This window comes from Trachymyrmex septentrionalis, unplaced genomic scaffold (genome assembly GCF_001594115.1).
Source record: "Trachymyrmex septentrionalis isolate Tsep2-gDNA-1 unplaced genomic scaffold, Tsep1.0 scaffold230, whole genome shotgun sequence".
Classification (NCBI taxonomy): Eukaryota; Metazoa; Arthropoda; class Insecta; order Hymenoptera; family Formicidae; genus Trachymyrmex; species Trachymyrmex septentrionalis.
The window spans coordinates 133,346-154,182 of record NW_017305387.1 but is presented as its reverse complement, the minus strand read 5'-3'; the positions used below and the strand labels follow the sequence as shown (position 1 = coordinate 154,182).

General features: G+C 31.2%; 1 protein-coding gene across 1 annotated transcript; it reads left to right on the top strand.

Annotated features, from left to right (window-relative positions):
- The first annotated feature begins 18,838 nt into the window (after positions 1 to 18,838).
- On the top strand, positions 18,839 to 20,612 carry LOC108748545 (putative nuclease HARBI1). The gene is made up of 4 exons (XM_018486766.1): positions 18,839 to 18,874; positions 19,647 to 19,735; positions 19,803 to 20,127; positions 20,484 to 20,612. Exons 1-4 carry the CDS (start codon positions 18,839 to 18,841, stop codon positions 20,610 to 20,612), a joined length of 579 nt encoding a protein of 192 aa, XP_018342268.1.
- Positions 20,613 to 20,837: the final 225 nt, after the last annotated feature.

The following is a 20,837-nucleotide window of genomic DNA, read 5'->3' as shown; positions in this document are numbered from 1 at the left end:
TAGATACTTTAAATAATTTCTATGTGAATTTAAATATTAAATATGTAATTATTTGAACTGCATGCCGAATTGATTTTTCGGACTTACAAACGCAAGTAAACTATTATACATAGTAATATAACAAATTAAATTGATAAACAATTTAATAATTTGATCAATCAGGCATCCTATTAGAAAGATGTTAATGTATTGAAAAACTGTAAATAAATCTATTGCGAAAATTATTACCTCAGTCGGGAATCGAACGCGGATCTTTCGTATTTCGTATGAGCGTACTAAGCCTTTAGACTGCCATTATTTAAAGCATCTAGGATTCAACTTCGATCTTATAGGCATTAAACTCTTACTTGTTGCTAATTATATCTTTTACAATTTTTCTAAAACTTGTAAATCAAGTAATCATACTAATTACCGTAAAACAGAACAAAATATCTTTTATCGTATTTTATTGAATTCTCTTATCAGTGCCAACTTAAACAGCCGACAACACGTTGATGGATATTGTCGCAATATGGTGGAATTAAACACTTTTGCATGATGGATGCATAGTCCATCTAGTGATTCAGATAGACGATGATTAATCGATACCATCACGTTCGTGTGCATCAAAGACAGAGAATGAACTACACGATCCGTGTATCAAAATGATCTATAAAAGTAAGAGAAAGGGACTGTGGAAGACGGCCAATCTCTATCATTTTCCATTCATCGATGTAAAGGGAGAGAGAATGAGATGAAGATTGGCCGTCTTCCTCGGTCCATCTCTCTCATTATTTTGAGAGAGATTATTCTGTCTTTGGTATGCACCTATAAAAATTATCTCCATGAATATTATCTTTATATTAACATTATGTGCATTATGATATGTTTATTTGAAATAATTATCCTAAATAGTCATCAGTTTATAATTTGTTGTAATTGAAACAAATAATAGTTTACTGGATGATGATGTGTATTTATTCACAAGCATGGTCTTGGTTTACAGATGATTAGTACACGCGTAATTAATCGGTGCGAATTAACTCCAAATTAACAACATGTAACAACGTCGCAGCTGAACCAGTCATGGAAAACAGATCATCGAGAGAAATCGGTGAGTTATTTATTAAACTGTGTTTTGTATAATTCATATTATTCGCTTATTTATTATAATTCATTGTGATTCGGGATTATAACGGCATAATCAAAGATATGATAGTACACTGAGAAAAAAGGCTGTCTCAAAAAATATTAATTGATTCAACTGTCAATGCAACGGTCACGGATTATCAAGCAAATATTTGTTAATTTAAACAAATAACATGTTTTAAATTATAAAATTTTATTAACTTAAATATATAAATATTTGGAGTAAATAATCACTATGAATTAAACGCATTTTTTATTGAAGTTAATAACTTTTTTTTTAGTGTATATATGTATATTATTATCAATATATATGTATTTTATTATCAATATATATGTATGGAGAGAGGGGGGAGGGGGGAGGGGAAGGGGGAGGGAATATATTATTATGTTTTTATTACAATTAATGAACAATTACAATTTGCAATAGATTAATGAGAATAAATCTAATTAAATACAAAAAATTCTATTTTTCGGTTGAAACAGATTTTAGTGATTAAATATTTTTGTGTGAATTTATGCACACATCTGATTCTGCAAACCGCGTCCCCATTTTTTTTGATCTTGAAGTGCCATTGTGAATAGAATAGGAGTAATAATATCACATATGGTATCTATTAAAAGCATTTTAATAATTTTATATGTTAAGCATCTTTATAAGAATACTAATAATTTAATGTTAATAAGAATCTTAAATCTGCAATTAAATTATTGAAGATCATTGCCTCAGCCGGAATTTGAATTTGGATCTCCCATATTTCGGGCGAGCGTCTTCATCATTCAATCATCGACATTTATAAGTAATATTTTACTCAGCAGTTTATTCTATAAATCAATGATTATAAAATAAAAAAGCTTATATATCAATCTATATCAATTTTATTCTTTTAAAATATCCAAGAAAAATACGAATTTATCGTAGACTGAGGTCAAAATTAATAAATTTTAATAAATAATTATTTTAATAGTACTATAATATAACATTTATTTACAGAAAATAAATATTTGCTGTATAAAAAGTATCAACAGTTGAATCAAATTAATGGTTTTTATGCTACGTTCGCAAAAACCAAATAAATATATGTTTATATTTAATAAATACTCTACTGGCACTATTCAAACAAAAATATTTATAAAAATTTAATACACTTTTCTTTCAATATATGAAATATTTAATGCGTTTTCTAAAAGTTTCTACTACGCTTTTTCAACATTTATCTGACAGTGTGTAGCTCTTATTTAATTATTGCTTTATGATTTTGATAATGATTATTCTTAATGTGTTAACTGAATTTGATTTAATTGATTCTATAAAAGAAAAAAAAGAAAAATCAAATAAATTAATATTGATCGATATTGATAAAAGCAGCTATAAAATGAAATATATTTTCGATAAATGTTGAAAATAATCGATCTAGCTCTGACGACCGTGATCTTGATATATATTATCAAAGTTATAGTATAAGAATATAAGGTATTTCTTTCCCAAGGATGCGTAGTCGTCTTGAACATGGTGACTCTTGACCAATCAAAGTGTTGTCCTATGTCTTAGGAAGTTTTAGGATAAGCATTTTGATTAGTTGTTTTGATTTAGTTTGCCGGCCATTATGCGCGAAGATTGTGTTCCGATCATAGATATTTATATCTAATACTAGATTGCTGATTCCCCTATACAGAGTGTCCCATGATTCATCCGACAAAGTTTATGAACCGATAGAGCGGACTAAACTGAGACGGAAAGTCCTCTATCCTTTTAAAATTTCTTAATAGTTAATGAAACATTAATCTCTAAAGATCACTGAATACGCGCGTCCGCCCACATTGCTACTATCAAGTGTACGAGGTCTGTTCAAAAAGTATCGCGAATTTTGTGTTTTTTCAAAAATTATTTATTTATTCATGAATATCTATTTTGTTCCCTTCAAAGTAATCCCCATCAGATATTATACACTTGTGCCAACGTTTTTTCCAATCCTCGAAGCACTTCAAAAAATTATTTTTTGTGATCTTCGAAAATTACTCCTTCGATGCCGTCTTTATCTCCTCAATCGTAGCGTAGCGTCGTCCTTTCATGGGCCTCTTCAGTTTCGGGAACAAGAAAAAGTCACAGGGGGCCAGATCTGGGGAATACGGTGGCTGCGGCATCATTAGTGTGTTGTTTTTGGTCAAAAATTCGCGCACAAGCAACGATGTGTGAGCAGGGGCGTTATCATGGTGCAAAAGCCAATTTTTGTTCTTCCACAAATCCGGGCGTTTCTGGCGGATTGCTTCGCGCAAATTGCGCATAACTTGCAGGTAATATTCCTTATTGACCGTTCCGATTGGCCAATACTATTTTCTTCACTTCATCAATGTTTTCGTCTGTTGTTGACGTGCTCGGGCGTCCGGCACGCTCTTCGTCGTTCACATCTTCTCGGCCCTCTGAGAACATTTTGTACCACCGATAAACGTTGCTTCGGTCCAAGGTAGCTTCACCATATGCCACAGTCAACATTCGGAATGCGTCCGCGCACTTAATTTTGTTTTTCACACAAAATTTGATACAGATTCTTTGATCCATTTTTTGGAATAGGCAAAAATCGAAGACGAGCCAAAACACGTGCAAGCAAAGCAGCTGTCAAAAATTAACTGAACATTCAAAATGGCCGAACTTGTCGGCATAAGTGAGAGACATGAGTACCAACATAACGCCACAAAAAAATCGAAAATCGAATATATACCGCGGAAATTCAAAATTCGCGTGGGCCGCGAGGAGTGAGGATAGTCTGGCAAGCCTTCTCAGATCATAGTCTCACAAGGAAAGTGCCCAAAGTGATAATTGCAAATTGATACAAAATATATAGTTGGAAAAGTCTCGCCGAGTACAGTACAACTGTACAATATTTCGCTTAAATGGCGTCTCTAGAGGGCGTTATGTGCAATACAGGTACAAGATCCTCTAAAAGTCTCAAAGTATCTTAAAACTAATTAATTAAAAAAAAATATTTAACAAATATTACCGACATTTAATTATGGATACCCTAACCTCTGTTATTTGCTGGTAAAATATTATCATGACCCCAGAATGCGCGGGGAGATTATAGATAAAATTCCAAAAAAATTGTAAAATATGAAATTATTTTCACTCTCACCAGTTTTGGAAAAAAATTGAAGTGAATTAGTTAATAAAACATAAATCGCGGTTTTTGTTTCATTTCAGAAACCAAAATAAGAGCAAAGAGGAAACGCAAAAAGACTAATGATAACGTGAAAAAACAAAGAGATCTACTGCAGAAATCATATAAACGTTTGATGCATGTAGCATTTTGATTACAAATCTAACAAATAGGTTTTTCAAAAGAAAAGTTTATATCTTTTAACCCTTTAAACTCCACGTATGGAAATCATCCGCTACGTATGAACATTAAATCCGCCCTTGAATCATGCATATCTAAACATCGGTTGATATACTGGAGATTGAAATTGGAATTTAGAATCGAGCTGTGGATTTTAATATATTTTCGCGCCTATGCAAAAGTTTGATTTCCAGTAAGAAAAGCATGTTCCGTAAAAAGCTTAATGAAATCTCTTTCCATTGATGGAAGCAAAATAGATCGAGTAGTTGCATGAAACCCGTTGAACCTTCTGGTAAAATTTTTAATAAAACAGTTACATTATCATCTTGATAAAGTTCGTCTGACTTTTGAGTGCCCACGAATCTAGAATCAAAACGGTTTTTTTTTCTGAATTTTGTTCAATGGAGAGTCTAAAGATATTAAAAAAAAATCCCTTACAAGCGTCTTGTCTAGTTTGTCAGATTTAGAACATCAAATTACAAAATTTTCGTAATTGGGAAGTTGTTTGTAGTCGTAGGAAATTTACTATAATATTAATTTTCTGAAGACAAATCATCATTAGCGACATCAATTTTCCTTCCATAGAAAGAATAGGTTGGATAGTATAAGAATGAGTTCGAGTATTTAATTAAGGGATTATAGCTGTCGTAATTTTGTTACCTGTTAATGATAGCGTGTGTTTGGAGCGACATGTAGCTCATCACTTAATTAAATAAGGTATGCGTTGGGTTTATGTGATCACAGCATTTCGCGCGTGACAACGTCACGCATGACGCGAAGTTACGCGAAGTTACATCAAGTGACCAATGAGGAACGCGCTCAGCACCTGTCCTCATTAGTTACTCGCCAAGAAAGGCGCCGCAGCGAAGTGCGGCCAATGACAGATGCGCCGATCACCAGTCGATCTTCGCGCAACAGAACGCGGTTAAAATTGTTAAATTCGTATCAAGTTGATTCCAGATTGTTCTCATGTTTTTTCTGATAATAAACGAAAAGGTTCTCGATTATTCCTTTTTTTACGTCATATCTGGTTTTTTGTTGCTAGCACTTTCGGGAACAATTTGGAATTACACTAGTATATAAGATACCGCGCGGTCACAGCCGACCAGTGTTTTTCTGATCGGTACAATTTTCGGCAGTAGAGTTTTGCGTTACAGTTCGGTGTGCTTTTTCGTCCAAAAGAAATTCTCTGTGCGTGTTGAATTTGTGCTGTAAAAAGTCTCAATCTGTTTGTGCTACAATAAACTTTATTGTCTTGAGTGTGAAGAAATCAAACAATTTTTCAATTATTGTTCTGCTCTTCCTTCTGAGTCGCTACAGTGTGCGATTGGAAAGTGGCATGTTAAATCCCTACTGATCGGATTGAATATTTCACTTAAACTTTGAAAAAATGTTATCAACAAAATCGAGACGAAATTCAACTTTTATACAGTTTCCTCGGCTTCGTGTTGTTTCTTAGTAGATGTGAATAGACAGATTTTTCTTGATAAAAAACTTCTTTTAAATTTATTAACCCATTTCAATGACGCTTTGAAATCTATCAATCCAATTAATTTAGCATGGTACAGAGCCCACCGTCGAATAGTTTGATTATGAACAGAAATTCTCTCAAAATGGGCCTGTATGAATTGCTTTAAACAATATTTCGTTATGGATTATTATTTTTCCCGATGTGTGCTATGCTGTTCAACATATTTTTTACATTTATTTATATACATAGGATGTTTTGAGAAATCGAGTTTTAATTGTATTAAAAGACTACTTTGGATACTCTTTGCATGTTTCTACGACTCGCTGCGTATATTCGAGTGGTATAAAAATTTCATTAGAAGATAAGCTTTCTTCCTCTTCATAAATTGACTCGATTTCATCATGTTTAAAAATGGTATCAGTATATACATTATTAACTATTTCAAACGTAAATTGGTTTTCATTATCCATGGAATTGATCATGGATATGACTCTTTCCACTAGCTAGAATCTCTTTACGAGATGGGCTGCCCTCAATAGTGGCGTAATTTACAAGCTTTTGCTTAAGAAGCTCAAATACTTTTAATGCCCTAATGGCCATTTTGAGCAGAACACAAAAAAATAAACACATTTAACAAAAACAGAATAGCAAGATTAAATGTAAAGTGAAATGATGCAAAGAGGAAAAAATGCAATAAGAGAATGCAAAAAACAAATCAGATTTGACAATTTGCATTTGGGAAGTGAAAAGCGCTTCTTTATTTCAAAGAATTTGCTTATTCGGATATGTGCGTGCATGTCTCAAGAGACAAGGTAGTATCTCGGCGCACACAAGCACTTGTGACAGTATCCGTGCGACACAACGCGAGACCAAATATATAGAAATAGAATAATTGTAAGGCGCAAAGTTGATTTTTATATCAGGCTTACAGCGATAAGCAGCGATAGATGGCGCTATAACGCTCCGGCGCTTGCCGCTTAGCCACAATTTGGTATGCCAGAGTGAGAAGGCGTGTGAGCGTATTGTTTCTATATATTTTCTATAGTCTCGCTCTGTGGTTCTTGGGAAGAAATAATTCTGGGTACGATTCAAGTCGTGGTAACTGTAGTGGATCAGAAATTTATTAGGGGGGGGGGAGGGAAGAAAGAAGAAGAAGGAGAAGTGTTCGTCTGCGTGCATCGAGATACTACCGTGTCTCTTGATATACGAGTACACATATATGACCCTAGAAACCCAAAGTCAACTTCTTATTACCATTAGGTATACATTGTATAACTTCGATTGCACATAACGCCTTCTAGAGGCGCCATATTTCAAGCAAAATATTGCACAGTTGTACTCTATTTGGCGAGATCTTTCCAACGATATATATTTTGTATCAATTCGCGATTATCACTTTAGGCACTTCCCTTGTCAGTTTAGTTCGTTCTACTTATCCACGAGCTCTGTCAAATGAATTATTAATTATTATATACCGTGCATAAAAATTGATTTTAAAATATTTATTATATAGCGTGACGTAGGAATAAAACGATCACGTGGTCACAAATGTGTATTGACCGCGATAGGATTATATATTTACGTAATGTACGCGTGATATTCGTGCTCTTATGTTAAAAGTCACAATGCCGATATCTTGCCGCATGAAAAGTTACAGTTTAAGTGGAAAAAATCCAGAGATAATATTTCATAGGTAAATTGCAATCATATTCGATGTCGACGTAACATACTATATATATGAACTTACATGCACATGCGTTGACTAGTAATGTTCTTATGTTACGGGCATACACTATGAGTTTAGTATATACTGTTCAGAATCATGTATTAGAGCCAAGTCAGCGATCTAGTGTTAGCTATCGGACCTATTCACTATAGGATTATAGACCTACTTCGTAAATTGCCTTTTTTCGCAATTTTTACTTTTTCAAGAGTTATTAAGGTGGTTCGAAACTTTTTGCATGCTCTGTACAACCTATATATATAGCCTAATTAAAAGAATCTTGTAATTCAAAGTCATATTACGCGTAAACGGTTAAAATGACGAAAATTATGCATAGGACTTTTATTGTAGAGAATTTCAAAAGCTTTATTTTTTGTTGGACATTTTTTTTGCAAAATCAATATTTTTTGAGATTATGCAAAAAAGCAAATATTTTTTACAATTTTTTCAAAATGGCAGCCAAAATATGACCAAATGTCAAATTTTATTATTAGATTCGTTTTCAGCAAAAATACATGGAAAAATTTGCTGCCACTAATTTTTCGGGTCATGTAATTTTTCTAAAGATTTACCATTTTTTTTCCGCTCGATTTTGTTCTGGCAGCTTAAGTGCCATTTTAATTTTCCGAAAAGACCACGTTTTTTTTTAAAAGTAGACATTTCAAGCAACAACTTAAGCCCAAAACGAATTCCCGTAGGCCTCTCTGAATTTTGGACGGGGGGGGAGGTGGCCTTTTTGAAAAAGAATGCCCCTTACACACACACACACACACACGCACGCACGCACGCACGCACACAGGGTGTTTGGAATTCGGTTATTTTCATAAGTTAATAATTTAACCATTGCAATAATTGTAAAATGATAGACGCATTTTTTTCTCAGTTTAGTCCATTCTGCCTTTGTGCGAAAGACTTATCACTAATTTCCAAACACTGTATATACACAGGGTGTTCGATAATTCTTTCAACAGTATGAGTGGCGATGGGCCTGGCAAGCCTTGCTAGACCATTCCACTCTTCGCGGCCCGCGCGTCGAGTTAGCATTGGGCGTATACTTGATAGTAGTAAGCTGGGAAGATGCGCATATTCGGCAGATTTAGAGATTAATATTTCATTAACTATTGCAAAAATTGTAAAATGATAAAGGATTTTCTGTCTCAATTTAGTCTGCTCTATATGTCCACAAACTTTTTCGGAAGATTTATTCGACACTGTATACTGAGCACCATTAAATCTTAATTAAATTTGATATATTAGATAGAATAAAGGTCCTTACACGATTTGCGCGTCTGTAAACGTTTATAGCAAGAAAACATGATGGCGTTAATTACTACATGGATAAATTCAATGATGGTCCAATTGATAATAGTTTTATTAATATTAACAGTGAAATATTGAAATCATAATATAGTACCAATATAACGTAAAGGCATATACATATAATAGATTGGTTGTGTATAAATTATTCCCCCTCCCCTTTCCACTGTTCTTTCTGACTTGTGCGCACTATATAAAGAGCTCGAAATTTTGGCCAAAACCTAATATTTTTAAATACTCTCATCAAAATTTGTAAGTAATCATATATTCTAATAATAAAAATATTTCTTATGACAGTTTTTAATATTTTGAAAATTAAGGCACTTTTACACTGTATGTGTTTTTAAAAATGAAGTATCCAACTAAATTTTGTAATAATAAATTTCAATAAATAAATCAATATATTTATACATATGTATTCATAATATATTGATATATAATATAATCCTTGTTGCTTTTTTCCAGATTTCGAATAATTGTTCATATTTAAATAATAAATTTAAATAATAAAAATACTTTTAGGTGCGGCGTACTCAAGTCTTTTTATTTCCAAGATCACTTTTCCGTTTTTTGAAAGGTGACTACTGTCTCAAGTAAGAAAATAAACTTTATAGTTTTTTATTTTTATATTTCATATAACTTTAGATGATTTACGACGAGAATTTTAGGAAATATCAAACATTGTGAAGTTTCTCGGGTATCATATACCCATATGTGGCATTTAAGACAGTTTTTTTTTACTGATGTAATCATATAAGTTATAATATATTTTTGCTTCAATGACCATGATCTTGATAAATGATATCCAGGCCGTGATCCTGAACAACATTTAAGAAATTTTAGCCGTCCGTTAGACACCTTGGGTAATAAATGCTAATGCTAGCGATATTGCAATTTTCAAGTCTTATAACTCGAAAAATACTTAATGAAAAAATATTTTATTAATAGTGTTTTGAAAAGCTCTCGAAATAAGTTACAAAAATATGTAATGAACAATGGAGGGTCTTATTAAAAAAATTCGAAGTATCCTTGTCCTGACCTTGATAACGCTATCCAAGTTCAAACCAACAATACCATCTTATGTTACCAGTGAAGTCAAAAAATTTTTGTCTGAAACATTTTTTGATTTAACGCAGTGTTTTCGAGATATTTTAGTAAATCTTTTAAAACTGGTCTTGTGTACGTATACATACATACCCGTACAGCACAGAAAGATTGCAGAAACATTGCAGAATAATTTCACTGAAACATTGTATAATAATATTGCATGGTGGTTGCGAAACGTTGCTGAATCATTGTCGTAAAATTCCAATAATGTTAAGATGTCCGCTTTTTGTTATATTGCAACAAAACGTTCCAGCAATATTGCAATGTAATGTATTTGGATACATTTTTTACGAAGACTTTAAAATAAAAACTATATCTGTACATATATCTCACTAACTTTAATTTTTCTACAAATCGCATTTCTAGTGATATGTGCTTTCCAAAAGCAATTTTTTATAATAAAATCATAAAATATTCCAATAAATATAGTATTAATTCTAAAGGATAAATATAGTATTAATTCTAAATTTATTCGTAAGGATAAAGCAAGCATGTATGTGTGCCCCGAATAAACTACAAATATTATCCACATTAATATAATAATATAATCGCTTAATAAGTTAATCATGAATTAAGTTAATCGCAGTTATTTTTTTTAATTCGAAACCACTCTGAGTCAATTAAAATTGATTTTAATTAATTTTTAATTGATTTGAAAAAATGACGGTATGAAATTTATCAATAAAGTTCGCTGATTTATTCTTATGTTCACATCAGGTATAAATACATCATCTTATCATATAATTAATATTTCAATAAATCGTTTTCAGCTTAATTGCTTTTCGTCTTATCCGATAATGATACATTGATTGTATGCAAACTTAATATTATACAATTTTTTGATTTTATATTTAAAATAAATATAAAACTTAGCTAATAAACGGCCGTCAAATAATAGACCAATAAATATAAAATGGATTATATTATATCATAAAAACGACTGTTAAACTAAAAGACTGTACTACATAAATATTGTAAAAACATAAATATTGTAAAAATATTTTAATATTATTATTGTAACAATTAAAGAATTACAATTTTGTTTGTGGAATATTACTGATATAACAAATATATTACTGACATTTTGCAGGCATATTGTTAATTTACATTTCTGTAATAATTTTGCAATGTTACATTGCAATTTGCAATATTGCAACATTGCAGCAATATTGCTTCAATCTTCTGTGCTATATGGGTACAAGATAGGCCATTTTCCACGCTGATAACTTGAAAAGAGTGCATTTTAGAGAAAAATGTTTCAGACAAAAGTTTTGTGACTTCGAGAGGGACATGAGGTGACATTGTGATATTCCATCCAGCCTTATAATTGACGTGGAAAAATGTATTCTTAACAGAGAACTTAGTTTGGCTTTCCTGGAGACTGTAGGAAATAAATTTTACATTTTCCGATCTTTATCGTATACGTAGGTAGACTAAGTATGTAACTTTTGCGTTTACTCTTGCTGAAGAAGATTAGAAGAACTAATCGAAACGTACGAAAAAAATTTTTATTGTTTAATAATTACTGGTTAATTCTGTCATCTCTTTAATAAATTTAATTTTTATATTGAGAGATTTTTTTAAAACAAATTAGCGCATTCTAAACAGCACCTATTCTCTCGAGCTCTTCTATTTCTTTCATTGTTGCTTTTAAGTTAATGAATCGTGATATTCAAATTTTGTAAGATGATATCATTTATTTGACCTTGGATGGCGTTGTCAAGATCAGATCACACGCCGATTTTTTATAATAAAATGGAACATCCTACTTTTGATTCCAGAATCTAATAGCTGATGTCGGCTTTTCTAAAACACAATATAGTTAATTTTTATTGAGAACTTTTCGAGTTATGATAAGATTATTTCTCTTATTTTCATTTTTGCATTAAAGATTGATTTTTACATAAAAATGAAAATAAGAGATACAACCTCCAATGATTTTGATCTTGACAAATAATATTCAGGACATAATTCTGAATACTTTGACGACGCCACCCAAAGTCAAACTAATAAGATCAGCAAATAGATTTTTTAAACCCTAGCTTTTGTCTGAAAAATTTTTCTCAATAATGTCTAATAATTTCCGAGACAAAAATTTGTAACACTTTATTTTAAACACTCGGTATATAATCATTTTGCAATATAATTACTTATAATTATAATAAACATTTTTTATTTAAATATTCGCTTCATTTGTTTCAATTTATTATTTAATAACAAGAAATATAGTATATGTTTTTTTTCTAAAATGAATTTCAAATTTTCTTCATTTTCGTTTTTTAAAATAATGTTTTTTTAAAAATACAATAATGCAGTTTTTTCTTGAAAGTTTGAAATTTCTACTTTCTAAATTAAATATTTAAAATATTTTTGAAACTTATAAAAAATAAGAATTTTTTAACAAAATGGGTTTTTTTTAAACTATTATTTATTTTATAGCTTATAACTTTTTATATTAATAAGGATATGTACAGTTGCTTGGTACCGTTATATTTCTTACTGTCTGATTAAAAAAAAATTGTTTTTAATATGTTCATTTTTATGAATGTTCTGAGCAATTAAAGTTGGCTTGGGTATGCCATTTTAGGTGTGACATTTACTTTACAAAACGAGACAAAGTGTTTTTAAGGGTTAAAATGACGCATGCTTAAAAAAATAAATAATAACTATTTATACTTTTTAGGTATGTCTTTTTCTGCTCTGGCAGCCTCTGATAGCTAGATTTTGAATAAAACTGATCACAAAGAAACATTTTACAAAATGTCATATGAGTTTATGTCAACGGAATCAAGCGATTTTTTACAGGTTATATTAATTATTACTTTATCATTACACGATTTGCATCAATGTTGTATATTATTTAATTTTTCTTTGTATAAATTTTGATTACTAATTTTTTATACAATAGTGTAGTAAATACTTGCAACAAGAATGTGTAAAAGCCTTGTGAATAAATATTAATTTCTTAACATATTTTCTACAATAAGGTATAAATACTTAAATATAGAAAAACTGATATATGAGTTCTTTAGTTACTGACATGTTATCTTTCAAATTCTATACATAAAATATCTTATTAAAAAATTCGAAAAAATGACCATTTGGCAAAAATTTTGAGCTTTTAAACCATAGTATTCTGGCATAAAAATCCTCGCGTGGTGTAAATATTGAAGTTATACTATTGTATAAGTTCTATTTCAATTTATTCGTAATCATATGAAATATCTAAAAAAATATTATAATGTAATATCTTTTCGTTCGCTTAATTTGAAATTGATGTTGTAATTAATATACGATAAGTAAATATATGACGTTTTTAACGTATTGAATCTGACTCTTTCGTATCGAAATTAAGTAAAAGAGGAATGTAATTAACGTTCTCACTCATCATCTGAAGAAGAAGTATTGAAAACGGACAATCTACTCAAAAGTATTCATGTGCATTCTGGCGTATATATTGTTGTTTATCAGCGGAAAAACGAGTATTGGAAATGGGCAATAAATATACGCATATTCGCATATTATATATTCGTCATCGTTCCTTCGCGATATACTGCGAGTGCTTGAGAGTGCAAGAAATGGGCAAGGACAGGCTAAAATTGGTCCATATGAGGTAGACAATTTTTATAAGAGATGCTCTATATAAAATAGTTATATAATTAATAAAACTGGTATTGACAGCTTTAAGAAAGAAAAAGATAAAACTAATAATTGAAAATGTATACGTAAGATTTTATCTCAAAGCATAGCAACTGTATAGAAGTATTGAATTATGCAATTGGTTTGGTAGTACTTTTTTTCTCTTATTCATATATTGTATGTTATGTCATATATGTAACACACATATACACATACAAGTGTGCGCGAAAAATACATTTATACGTATATATAATAACTTGCATCGTCGCCTTTATGACGCGACTTCGCGATAACTGTAATGGCCACTCTCGCAACGCGCAGCTCCATTACAGTCACATTATTTCACAGTTGATATCCACCCTTCTTTTAAAAAGCGCACCTTGACTCGGCAACACAAATCCCCTCGCGGGTGATAAAGATCTATAATGTGCTATTTTTGTGCGTGAATCTTTTTATCACTGCACTTTTAGTCTCTTCAAGGAATCATTTATTGTTAGATTATGTAAATAATCAGGCCCGGCAACTAGTGTGGAATTGTGGAGCACACCACACTCAAAATTTAGCTTAGTGTGGAAATCTATCTTTTTAAAATGTTGTGTGCGGATGCCAAACGATATTTGTGATGGCAATACAACTACGCGCATAGCAGAGATTCAACTTTTAGAAAACGTTTATACTGGTCGTAATCATATGCCGTATGCCGTTATCTGTAAGAATCGACTAAGACATTCTTCTTTTACAATTGAATGAGAGGGAAATATTTGAATGTGATTAATTTCTTATAAATTGGCATACGCGCGGTTATGATCAATATAAATGATCCCTTAGAGTTGCCAAAATTTCTGTAACAGTAACCTTAAGACATGAACTTATGAGAATGTTCTTCGAAAAAATCCATTTTCTTTAGATTTTTTTGAAACTTACAGAAAAAGTTTGTTTTAATGTCCTGTGAACATATATGCTTTAAAACTTAATACTCGGAGTAGGATTAAAAATTGAGATATTCCAAAGTTGAAGCGTTTAAAATATATGTACATATATACATACTCGTATATATACATACATACATACATACACACACACACATATATATATATATATATATATATATATATATATATATACATACATACATACATAGAATCCCTACCTAAAGCTTATTTCAAAGTGGTTTTTTTATTCACTGTAAAAAAGTTTTTCTTAACAATTTTTTTAAATGGAATATAAAACTTAATATCATAAGGAATAATATGAAATTTGTCTGAAAGTAATATTTATCCTTAATATTGCTTTAGGTCCACGTAATTTAATGGAAATGGAAATAACAGTAAACTTATCCATAACCTCGTAATAAGGTGAATTTCAACCGGTTGAAACTCATCTTATGAATAAGTTTACTGCTATTTCTATTTCCGTTAGAGTACATAAATCTAAAGTAGTATTCTGATTGGCTTATCGGCTTAAGTTTACGTTTTACAGGCCTAATTTCCACCGAGGGTTTAAATCGGATCAGAATGTAAGAACTAACCAACTACAATTGAGCATTCCTCTGTCGTTCGACTGTAACAGGGGAATATTCGACTATAGTTGGTTGCTTTTTACATGATCCGAACCCTCGGTGAAAACCAGTCTACTACTGTTGCGGAATTTTGTGTGCAGCAGTCCTTAAGGCCATTGCACGTAAAAGTATTAATCGTAAAAGTATTAATCGTAGTCGTAAAACCATAAAAAGCGATAAATTGTTTGGCTACGAGGTAAGCGATAAGTCACGTGACTGTTTTCCGATTGGTTGGTCCCGAGTAAACACAAATACTTCTCAAACTCGTAACTCATACATAATCTTAATTTTTTGGATCGTAACAGTGATATCAAAAGTTACGTGAATTTGCGGAGAATGTTATCAAATTTTTCGTCCCATTTTACCTATAGTAGTTACATAACAGTAATATGATTTAAATATAAAACGGCGACAGGATTGATATATAATAATTATGTATTGAGATAAAATGCATATATAACAATTACGCCATGCAAAATTTGTCACTGTGACATGTGTCCCAAATGGGTGAAATTGTTATTTATTTGTTACTTATTGACATATTTATTGACTAAATTTTTTTGATTTGAAGAAGTTTTTTGGATATTTCTTTCTGTTAGAATTAAAAAAATAATTTATGTAATTTTGCAACTCTTTTTTTTAATGAAAGAAATATATTTTTTATATGTAACAAAAAATTTTCTTAAATAAAATATTTTTTTATGTAATAAAAAGATTACGATTATGTTTTAACAAAAAAAAAATAATTTTTTTGTTATTATTTACTTTTCTTCGATACTGACAGTCCATCTCCATTCTCAGTCCGTGTTGATCAGCGAGTGTACATTATAATCGACACACAATGTCCGTCTTACAGTAAGTCAAGTGGTCGAGTTCATGTTATTAGCCTTGAGATAGGTTCGAATAGTTTCATACGATATATCTAAACCTTTCTGCTTCAATTTTGCTTGTCCTTGACGCAATGTTAAGCAAGGATTCCGCGAAAACAGATTCACTATTTTTTTATCGTCTTTGTTTGTTCACTTTGTATATCGAGCCACGTTCCGGTAAATCATTCCGGTAAATCGACATTTTTTTGCCACATTATATCGCTGCATTCACTTCTGTACGAATGATTTCGACTTTTTCATATATTTAGCAGCCGCTAATTGTGACATTTTTGGACCTTTCGGGTGAGTGCAGAGAAACACAACGTGAGGAACACGCTTCAGCGTGTGCGTATTTGGTGGTACTCAGTGGCGCTTAATGTGATTCTCTTAAGAAAGTTCAATGACTACTGAATCTTCCTTGAAATGTGTGAAACATATTTGACTGTCCAATTATATGTGAATAATGTCGAGTTCTACATCAAGACTCACTCGAGCTGTTATTATAAGAAATATGCAGATGATAACTAATTTTGTACAGCGATCTTTGTGATAAGTAAATGTCTGAAGAGGGCTTAATCCGGTAGTCGAAACTAGTAATGTTTTACATTTGAATTTAAAATGTTTTCTTTATTTTTATTTTTCTTTATTTGTTAATTTATTCTTTTTAATTGTGTTACAATTTAAAATTGTGTTTGACTCTTATTTTGCCCTTTATTTATTGTTATTTATTTTGTATATAATATGAAGAGTCCTTCTATCTATTAAATATTATTTACTTTTGTTTTTCCAGTTCAATTTATTATTTACTGTTTTGCATACCTATATTCTTGTCTTCTTAACTTACAATTAATTATTAAAAAACGCATCGCATAGCCGCCAAGATTTGAACCTACGATCCCTAGAACAATAGCCTAATACACTTACGCTGAGCTAATCGCACGCTTGTGATCGAGACATTGCCAATGTTACGAGTACTTATACCTCCTATTGTAACCATTTCTTATATTAATTTCATGCCTCTGCTGACTATTTAATATTATTAATATTTGAAGGGATTACATGGAAACGAAATAATACGCTGGTATTTATTCACTTAATTAGGAAATGATAATGATCTATACATGTTAAATACTTATTATTTACATTTTTGTATCTATAAAGGAAAAATCTACACGATAATTATATATATTATTATCTAATTGCATAAAAATAATTAATTGATAGCATAATAGAAGCAAACTATAATATATAGAACCTAACTTATCTTTTGGATAGACTTTATTTGCTAGCGATACTAATTATTTTCATTATTTCACGAATAATGAGAAATAATTTGCAATAGTACTTATTGATCAATCACTTTCTTATCAATTTATCATATTTGTTGTCCCTAAATATGTTTATATTAGGTGTACAAAAAAGTTCTGAGCTTTAGATTTGATACAACCGAAATAACAATTTAAATTTTATATATCTTCCCGCCCTTTTGGGGTTTTAAAACAGTAACATTTAACCTCCTGAAATGCGATACGGTTTGGCGTTTGATGCACATAACCTCAAAAATCAGTAGTGTTCACGATGGCAATTACAAAAGAGCATATTCGATTTTCCATCCACTTCGCGTTTCATCTGAAGAAAAATGCTGCTGAAGCCACTGAAATGATTTGTGCTGCATATGGAGAGAACGCTGTAAGTCATGCAACATGCAAAAGGTGGTATCAAAAGTTTCGCCAAGGAGATTTCAGTCTTAAAGATGAATCGCGTGCTGGACGCCCTGAAAAGATTGAAACGGACGAATTGCAAGCACTGCTGGATATAAACTCTGCGCAAACTGAAAAGGAGCTTGCAGAACAGCTTGGCGTTACGCAGCAAGCCATTTCCGTACGATTACATACGATGGGAAAGGAATTTTACAAAAAAAAGCTCAGAACTTTTTTGTACACCTAATATAACAAAGTCACTTCTCTCAAAGTGCAAAACCAAATATAAAGAAATATGCTCACTGCTAAAATACTGAAAAAATAACGTATAATTTATGGAATTATGTTACATCATAGTGATGTAATTTTTTAGAAAAATATAATCTCATAATTTTAGTGATATAACTGTTATAGACTACAATATACATTTCTGCAGATGTAACCAAACATGTATTATTTACACCTTTTTCCATTATGGCTTAGTGATGTAAATGTATTTTGTATTTATTATGTCTCATTCATAGAATGATATATGTAACTTAATTATGTTTAATTTACATAATTATGTTATGTGCTAAATATATAACAAAGACATGTAACAAAGACAAAATTATTATATTTGTATCAGGATATCTCGTTTACGCCATAAAGCTGTCTTGTTATAAAACAGAGATGTCTGAATAATGACAAAAAAATTACATAACAATGCTAAGTCATGTTTGCTGGGTCATAAGAAAAAGATGTTAATCGCAATCTTTTGACAGGACAAAAATTTGTGTCTATGATCATGGCTTTGAGGTTATGACGTTCATTCGTGTTGCTTCTGCGCAGAGAACACGACAATGTTCGGCCCCGACGCAATAGACAATCAATTTATCGCTTTTTACAGTGATTTATGATTACAACTACGACTTTTAGGTGCAACCTTTATCAACTGATAAGCCTGTCGCAAATGCATAACAGAGCATAAGCATAATATAAGATCTCTGGACCAATGAGCATCCGGCATAATGTCGCCACATTGACTTACGTAAGATGCTTATCTTAGTGAGAAATGATAATAGGTACGTTCAGCAATGTAAATCTGAGATGCGAGTTAGCAGAGATGCGTTCCGGACAACAACTTTTTGTCTAAAACCGTTCCGCTTATCAAGGTGTGACGTCATAACCGCATTCTGTCTTACAATTTCCAAATGCTCGGATGACACTTTTCATTGTGCTCGAGACTCCGACGAGAAATGTTTCGACGTAATGTAATAAAGCGCGATGATCAAATATATATAGAAATGCGTTGTAGGTTAGATTAGGTTTTTATTCCATCAGTTTTATATATTTAAATATGTAAACAAAAAATATATATTAAAAGTTTTGTATTTTTAGGTAGAATTTATTAAAATGGAGAATTTAAAGGCAGCTTGTTTAACTGTGATTAGCTATTTAAGCAAATTAAATAAAATATTCTTTGATTGAAGCACATTGACAGTAATGGTGTGTGTGTGTGTGTGTGTGTGTGTGTGTGCGTGTGTGCGTGTGTGTGTGTGCGTGCGTGCGTGTGTGTGTGTGTGTGTATGTGTGTGTATGTGTGTGTGTGTGGTGTGATGAAGATAGCGATGAAAAAATGGAATTATATTTGCACAGATTAAAAGTCCGCATTAATAATCCATTAGTAACCAAGTCTTATCGCATTGAAAATTTTATCGAAAGAGTTGTCGATATATCTACTGCTTCTGAATTTCAAAGTCACTTCAGAATAATCGTAATAAGTTTTGAATGGCTCCTAAATCAAACAGCTTCTCTATTAGAAAGTGCTTGAGCAGTTGGATCAAACTAGAGATCCGAAAATACAATTACTCTCCTTTTTGTGGTTATTAGCAACACCAGACAGTTTTCGGTAACTAAACAAGTTATAAAAATTCAAAATATTTATTTTGTAATTTTACATTTTTGTTATTTTGTAGATCAGTCAGTTGTCGTTTTAATTTAGGAAAGTCTACATTATCTGCTATTTTTATGCGGGTTGTAACTGCTTTAAATGAAATTTCTTCAGAAATAATATTTTGGCCAAATAGAGAGGATCGCCAACGCATAGTGCTATCTTTTCAAACTTCTACTGGGATAGAAGGTACAATCGGTGCTATTGATGGAACGTATATTGCTATCAAGGCTCCAAGTGAAAATCCGGATGTCTACATTAATAGAAAATGTTTTCATGCCATAACTCTGCAACTAATATGCGATGATAAATTGTCACTTATAGATTGTTTTATGGGTTATCCTAGCAGAGTATCAGATATAAGGATTTTTCGAAATTCGCCAATATACGAAGATGTCACGAATAATCGAAATAATTATTTTTATAAAAACTAATTTATTGGAGATAAGGCATATCCCGTTTTGCCGTGGTGCATACCTTCCTACATCAAGAAAAGAAATGTTACAGAAAAGCAAAAACATTTCAATATTTGCTACGCCAAGTCTCGCCAAAGAGTTGAACGTTGTATTGCTCTTTTATTTGAAAGATTTAGACGACTGAAAAACCTCGATATAAATCGAATGGATTTCAACAATAATTGCATGCGTGTTACATATGCTTAAAAAACGAAGAAAATGAAGAAATACAAAACATGTTTATAAATAAGGGTCTTCAGGCAATGATGAATAATGCTGACAATGTTAATTACAAAGCAGCTATTTACGACGATATAAATGCAGAATTGGGAAGAGGTCACGCATTACGGGACAGGATCACAGAAAATTTATTTCGATAAATCACAAATTTCATAAATTATTGGTTTTATTTTATAACCATTCCAACAGCGTCACTTTTTACATTTACAGTTTATTTTTAATTTTTTTCAAAAATAGTTTAATTTAAAAGCATTATTTGTCGCAAAAAATACATTGGAAAATTATATAACATGTAATAAATATAATATACGTAGGCTGCTGGAAAAGTTTCTGCAAACAATATGAAAAAAAACATGTAAAATTCG

Excerpts from the sequence above, each read along its gene's own strand:
- LOC108748545 (XM_018486766.1), top strand. The coding sequence starts at position 18,839 with ATGAGCATCCGGCATAATGTCGCCACATTGACTTAC. Across the intron at positions 18,875-19,646 it reads ATGTCGCCACATTGACTTAC|AAAGTGCTTGAGCAGTTGGA; the intron begins GTAAGATGCTTA and ends CTTCTCTATTAG. Across the intron at positions 19,736-19,802 it reads GCAACACCAGACAGTTTTCG|ATCAGTCAGTTGTCGTTTTA; the intron begins GTAACTAAACAA and ends GTTATTTTGTAG.